A 7,104-nucleotide genomic window follows, 5' to 3' on the forward strand; every position below is an offset into this window, starting at 1 on the left:
TTGAAGGGCAGAATGGCCTACTCTTGCACCTATTGTCTAAATTAACCTGGATCCCATTAGTTTTTACCTTTATCAACTTCCCATGTGGGATCTTGCTGAAATCCATATCAAGTACATTAACTGCCCTAACTTGATCCATACGATTAGTCACCTTCTCAAAAGACTTGCTAGATTTGTTGGGCATGACCTGTGACAAAGCTATGCTGACTATGCATGGTCAAACGCTGCCTGTCGAAATGGGGAATCAAGGGTTAAGAGGTAAGAAAAAGAAAGTGGACATAAGGAATCAATCATTATCCTATTAAATGGAGAGCAGACGTGAGGGGGCTGAATAGCAATCTCTTGTTTCTATTTATGGTCTTTATGCTCTTTAAGTTTTCAACCCAAGTTATTTGCTTTCCTGCTTCATAGGCACAGGGTTAGCCAGCATCAATGGTATACAATAATGTAATTGTCAACGTCAATGTAGCATTTGGTCTTAATTATGCAGTGTGACTGAATAATATTTTAAACAATTGGATAATTGAACTCTGCAATGAAGCATTGAATAGAAAATACCACTTAAGACTGATAAACATGCTGTATTCCACAGCATCCAGTGAAAAGTGATGCACACTCTAATATGTCCTTCTCATCATACAGTTCAGCAATTTCAGTAGACAGACACCGCAAAAGAAAGTTGATGGAAAGTTCATCTGTGAGCAAGTATTTGAAGATAAATGTAAGTAAGATCGTAATAATTACTGGACACTTTGTCCATGAAAAAAATTATTCAACAGTACTTACTCATGCACCAATTGTTTTCCATGTATTGTGACCAAATATATAATTTTGTTCTGACTTCAAAAAAAAAGACTCAGTTCCCCAAAAATATTGAAACAGTGTCTAGTGAACAGAAGGAATTGAGGAAATCAGTATTCTTAAGGGAATAGTGTTGGAGAAACTGATGAGATGAATGGCTGATAAATCCCCAGGACCCACTTGTCAACATGTTACATAAGGAAGTACCCACTGAAAGAGTGATTCGGCAATCATCTTTCAAGTTTGTATATACTCTGGAATAATTCTTATGGATTACAGGGTAGGTAATGTCATCTCACTATTTTTAAAATGTAGGCAGAAAGGAAATGGGATTTATAGACCAGTTAACTTGACATCAGTAGTGGGGAAAATCCATTTAATAGTAAAGTGTTTGATAAATAGTGACAGGATTGGACAGTCAGCATGGATTTATGAAAGGGAAATAATGCTTGACAGATCTATTGGAATATTTTCAGAATATAGCTCGTAGAGCTAATAACAGGGAGTCAGTTGATATGGTTTACTTGGACCTTCAGAAGGCATTGATAAGGTCTGACGCAAGAGATTAACATCTACCGTTAAAACATGTGGGATTCGGTTTATGTACTGACATAGAAAACAGGAAACAAAGGAGTAGGAATAAACGCCTGTTTTACTGAGTGACAAGCAATGACAAGTGAGTACCACAAATTATGTTTGTGCTTGGGCCCAGCTTTTAATATTATATATTAATTATTTAGGTAAGGAAATTGTAGATGTCCTAATGCTGGATGGGAGGGTGAGCTGTGAGGAGGATGTAGAGATACTTCACTGTGATCTAGACAAGTTGAATAAGTGGGCAAATGTATGGTAGTTGAAGATGAATATCAAGTTATACACTTTGGTAGCAAAAACTGGCAGTTTTTGGGATGACAAGACGGTCATAAGGAGAGAGACTGGATTGGTTAAGAATATATTGTTCTAAATTACAAGGAATGAGGGAGGATCTCAGAAAGCTATAAAAATTCCAACAGATTGAGACAAGATAAATACAGGAAGCAACTTCCCAGTGACCAGGGACTCCAGAACTGGAGGTCACAGGCTAAGGATATGGGGTAGGCCATTTAGTTCTGAGTTAGGGAGAAATTTCTTTACCCAGGCAGTGGTGACCCTGTGGACTTCTGTGGCAGTGGTTGAGGCCTAAACATTCAATATTTTTAAAAAAAAAAAAATAGTTCAGATGTCAGTGGTTAGCACCGCTGCCTCACATTGCCAGGGACAGGTGTTTGATTCCACCCTTAGGTGAATGTCTGTGTGGAGTTTGCACATTTTCCCAGTATCTGCATGGTTTCTTCCTGGTGTTCTGGTTTCCTCCCACAATCCAAAAGGTGTGCAGGTAGATGGATTGGCCATGCTAAATTGCCCGTAGTGTCCAGGGATGCGCAGCTGAAATGGATTAGCCATGGGATGTACAGAGCTACAGCGTAGGGATTGGGTCAGAATGGGATGTTCTTTGGAGGATCAGCGTGGACTCGATGGATCAAATGAGCTACCTCCACACTGTAGGGATTCTATGATCCTAAATAGTTACAGGGGCCAAAAAAAGGGATTGAAGGCTATGGGGAGAAAGCTGGAACAGGATGAGATAGACAGATGATCAGCTATGAGCATAGTGTATGTCAGCGAGAGCATAGTGCACCAAATTAAGAACAAAGAATAATACAGCACAGGAACAGGTCCTTCAGCCTTCCAAGCCTGTGCCGACACATTTTGGCCTTCCATATTAAAACTGTCTTCACTTACAGGATCTGTGTCCCTCTATTCCCTTCCTCTTTATGTATTCATCTAGGTGTATCTTGAATGCTGCTATTGTGTCTGCTTCCATCACCACCTCTGTCAGCACATTTCAAGCACTTGCCACTGTGTGGAAAAAGTTGCTTTGGACATCTTATAAACCTTCCACCACCCCCCCTGCAAACCCCAACCCCTTTGCACCATGAACCTGGTCCCCTGGTAATTGAGCCCTACACCCTAACTTGCCATTCACAATCTTAGAAATTTCTATCAAGCCACACCTCAACTTCCTGCATTCCAGTGAAAACAAACCTAGTCTAGCCAACCTTTCTTCATTGATAAAATTCCTCATACCAGGAAACATCTTGGTATACCTTACCGGTATCCTCTCCAAAGCATCCATATCCTTCTGGTGGTGTGGTGACCAGAATTGTACATGGCTCAGTGGTTAGCACTGCTGCCTCACAGTGCTAAAGATCTGGGTTCGATTCCAGCCTCTGGTGACTGTGTGGAGTTTGCACATTTTCCCCATGTCTGTATGTGTTTCCTCCGGGTTTCTCCTCCAATCCAAAGATGTGCAGGTTAGGTGAATTGGCTATACTAAATTGCCTATAATGTTCAGGGATGTATTGGTTAGGTGCATTAATCAGGGGTAAATAGGGTAGGGGAATGGGTTTGCGTGGGTTCTTCTTTGGAGGGTTGGTGTGGATTTGTTGAGCAAAATGACCTGTTTCCATACTGTAGGGATTCTATGATATTTTTTGAATATTCCAAGCATGTCCAAACTAAAGTTCTGTAAAGCTGCAACATAACTTTTCCATCCTTCTATTCCATGCCCCTTCCAATGAAGGGGCAAGAATGCCATAGCTATTTTTTACTACCTTATCTATCTGCACTGACACCATCTGTGGACTTGCACACACACAACCATCTGCACATAGATATTCTTAAGGGTTCTGCCATTCACTGTATAATTTCCACCTGTACTTGACCTTCCAAAGTGCCAGTAAACTCCAGCCATTTTTCTGCCTATGCCTCCAACTGATCTAAGTCCTTTTGTATCCTCTGGCAATTCTCACCAATCTTTGTATCATCTGCAAGCTTTCTAATTAGATCAGCTGTGTATTCCTCCAGATCATTTATGTAGACCATGAACAGCCAAGGTCCCACCACTGATCCCTGTGACTAGTGGTGTTCCACAACGCTCCATTCCCAAAAGCATTCTTCCATTACTACCTTTGGTCTCCTATGACTGAGCCAGTTCTGTATCCACCTTGCCAACTCACCCCTGATACCATGTGACTTCACTTGTTGTACAGTCTGCCATGAGGGACCTTGTCAAAGGCTTTACTGAAGTCCATGTCCATGTAGACAACATCAACCACTTTTTCCCTTAATCATCTCAAAAAACTTGATAGAGTCAGCAAGGCATGATGTCCCTCACATTAAACCATGCTAATACGTCAATTTTCTTCTAAATGCATATAGATCTTTTCTGTAAGAATGTTTTCCAATAAATTTCCTTACCACCAACGTGAGGATCACAGGCCTGTAATATCCAACTTATCCCTGTTACCCTTCTTAAACAATGGGATAACATGGGCTATTCTCCAGTTCTCTGGGACTTCACCGTGGCCAATGAGGAGATCTGTCAATGCTCCAGCCATTTGTTCTCTTTCCTCCCTCAATATTTTGGGATAGATCCCATCAGGACCCAGGGACTTAATATTTAAGATGCACAACACCTCTTCCTTTTTAATAGCAATTTGGCTTAGCAATTCAACACTCCCTTCCCTGAGAACACCTTCCACCAATTCCTTCTCTTTGGTAAATACTGACAAAGTATTTGTTTAGGATCTTACTTCCCTCTTCTGGTTCCACACATAGGTTCCCTCCTTTGCCCTCGAGGGGGTTGACCCTTTCCATGACTACACTCTTGCTTATAAATAAAAAGCATTGGAATTCTCCTCAATCCTGTTTGCTAATGACCTTTAATGGCCCATTTTAGCCCATCTAATTCCTTGATTAAGTTTTTCCTATGTACTTCAAGGGCTTCATCAATTCCTATCCTCCTAGACTTACATATGCTTCCTTTTTGACAAAGGTCATAATGTCCCTGGTCGTCCAAGGTTCATTAACATGCCATACCTATCCTTGATTCTCATAGGGACATGCGAGTCCTGAACGTCAATTAATTGCCATTTGAAATACACCCACAAGTCCAATGTGGATTTACCCTCAAACAACCGTCTCCAACCAACATGCTCCAGTTCCTGCCTAATATCATTGTAATTCACCTTCCCCAAAGTTTAACACCTTCACCCAGAGACTGTTGTTATCCCTATCACTACTCACAAAGTGTTCCCCCACTGAAACCTCACTAACCTGGGTGGTTCATTTCCCAAAACCAGGTGTGGTATAACCCCTTCCCTGGTTGGACGGCGTTAAGAAACCGTCCTGAATGGTCAGAGATATACAGCATGGAAACAGACCCTTCATATCCCTCCAAACCCTTCCTATTCATATACCCATCCAAATGCCTCTTAAATGTTAACTATGCGCCATCCAAGTCCCTACCACCAAGTGAGTCCCAGACAATATAAGGGGAAGTTAAAAAGTCACCCACCCTGCTGTTTTTATTTCTTTCCAAAATCTGTGTACATATTCTCTCCTATATCTCCTGCTGGCTGTTGGGTGGCCTGTAGTATACACCCAGCATTGAGTTCACATTTCCAATCCCAGAGTTCTACCCATATTGCCTTGCTGCACAAGTCCTCTAATATATCCTCCCTCAGTACAGCTGAGGGATACTCCTTTATGAAAAAGGGAATTCCCCCACCCCTTTTACATCTCCTTCTATCGCACCTGGAACATCTAAATCCTGGGATATTCAGATGCCAGTCCTGTCCCTTTTTCAGCCCAGTCCCTGTAATTGCCGTAATGTCATAGTTCCAAGTACTAACCGAAAGCTCTGAATTTATCTACCTTGCCTATTATACTTCTCGCATTGAAATACATGGATTTCAGAACACCAGCCCTGCTCTTTTCAGCAGTGTTTCCTGCTTGTTCTTGTTCTGTCATGTTTGCCTTGGTTTCTCCCTTTCTCAATTTCTGCATCCACTGCTGTACTCCTGCTTCCCATCCCCCTGCCACACTAGTTCAAACCCTCCCCAGTCACTTTACCAAGTACCCCCCTTAATTTCTATGTACAAACCAATCCTGGAATGGTGACTAACATGGGCAACTGACAACACTGGCTTCCACCTACACTCAGCTATTTTCCCAGCACTGTGAAGCTGATTGTTATCTCTCTCAGCAGCAGAAATAATGACCTGTGAACAATCCTGTGAGACCTTTCTATGTAAATCTTTTTGGAGTTTCTTGGAAATTACTTTTAGGTTTCAATGCCTTTTTTCTCCAAATTGAGGTAATTATTAGATGATATTTTAATTTTAAGAACTAAGTTGCATTAGCCTTGGGATTAGGTATTTAAAAATCAGCAAATTTCACTTAGTTTGTATAGTTCAATATGGATAACTTCCATTCTAGTTGTATTTTAAATTTTTATCTTTGCACAAATATAGATTAATGATTGAAGATCAATAGTTTATTTTAAAAGGGAACTTTTGCAGTTAACCTTCCTCCTATTTAAAAAGGGAGGTGAAAAATGGGTAGTTACAGGTGGATTGTCTATTGATGGAAAATTGTTGTCAGCTATTAAAGGAAGTAATAGAAGCAATTTGGAAAATCAATCTAATCAAACAGTCAGCATGGCTTCATAGAGAAATTATGTCTAATTTATTAGAGTTTTTCAAGAAAGCCTCTGGTTTCCATATATTTACTCAATGTTTGGACTTCCAGAAGACATTTGACAAAGTAGCTCATAAAAAGATTAGGTCTGAGAATTGGCTAATGGGCAGGAAACAGTGAATGGGGTTGGTGACCTGTGATCAGTGGGGTCACAGAAGAATCAGTACAATATATTGTATATATTGTTTACAATATATTTCTGACTTAGGAAGGAAGCGAATGTACTGTGGCTAAATTTGCAAACACAAATAGGTGCAGAGCTAAGTTGTGAAGGGGTACAAACAGTTTACAGAGGGGCATCGATAGGTTAAGTAAGTGGGCTAAAGGTTGGCAAATGGAGTATGGTGTAGGGAAAACGCGAGTTCAATTTTGAGGGAGAACAATGTTATTTAAAATGGAGAAGAAAACTGCAGCTCAAAAGGGACTTAGGGGTTATATGCGCGAAATACAAAGCAAGTGCACAGGTGCAGCAGGTAGTTAGGAAGGCTAAATGTTAGCCCTTGGATCAAGGGCATTGGATTATAGAAGTATGGAAGTGTTACTACAGCTGTACAAGGTGCTGGTGAGACCACATCTGAAAAGAGCAGTTTTTGACTCCTTTAAAGTAAAAATATTTTATTGGAGGCAGTTCCAGGAAAGTTAATTGGGATGATTCCCACTATGGAGGGATTGTCATATGAGTAAACAGGTTGGGACTGTGCTCATTGACATTAAGAAAAA

The 7,104-nt window shown here is 40.7% G+C and overlaps 1 protein-coding gene across 1 annotated transcript in view; it reads left to right on the top strand.

Moving 5' to 3' along the window:
- Window positions 1-7,104, top strand: part of usp3 (ubiquitin specific peptidase 3) — a 232,318-nt gene that overhangs the window by 66,741 nt on the left and 158,473 nt on the right. Inside the window, exon 6 of the mRNA XM_043680112.1 lies at window positions 643-721. Coding sequence (XP_043536047.1) covers window positions 643-721 — 79 coding nt within the window. The remainder of the gene's footprint in view (window positions 1-642; window positions 722-7,104) is intronic.

The sequence above is a fragment of the Chiloscyllium plagiosum genome, chromosome 40 (assembly GCF_004010195.1).
Source record: "Chiloscyllium plagiosum isolate BGI_BamShark_2017 chromosome 40, ASM401019v2, whole genome shotgun sequence".
NCBI classification, from domain to species: Eukaryota; Metazoa; Chordata; class Chondrichthyes; order Orectolobiformes; family Hemiscylliidae; genus Chiloscyllium; species Chiloscyllium plagiosum.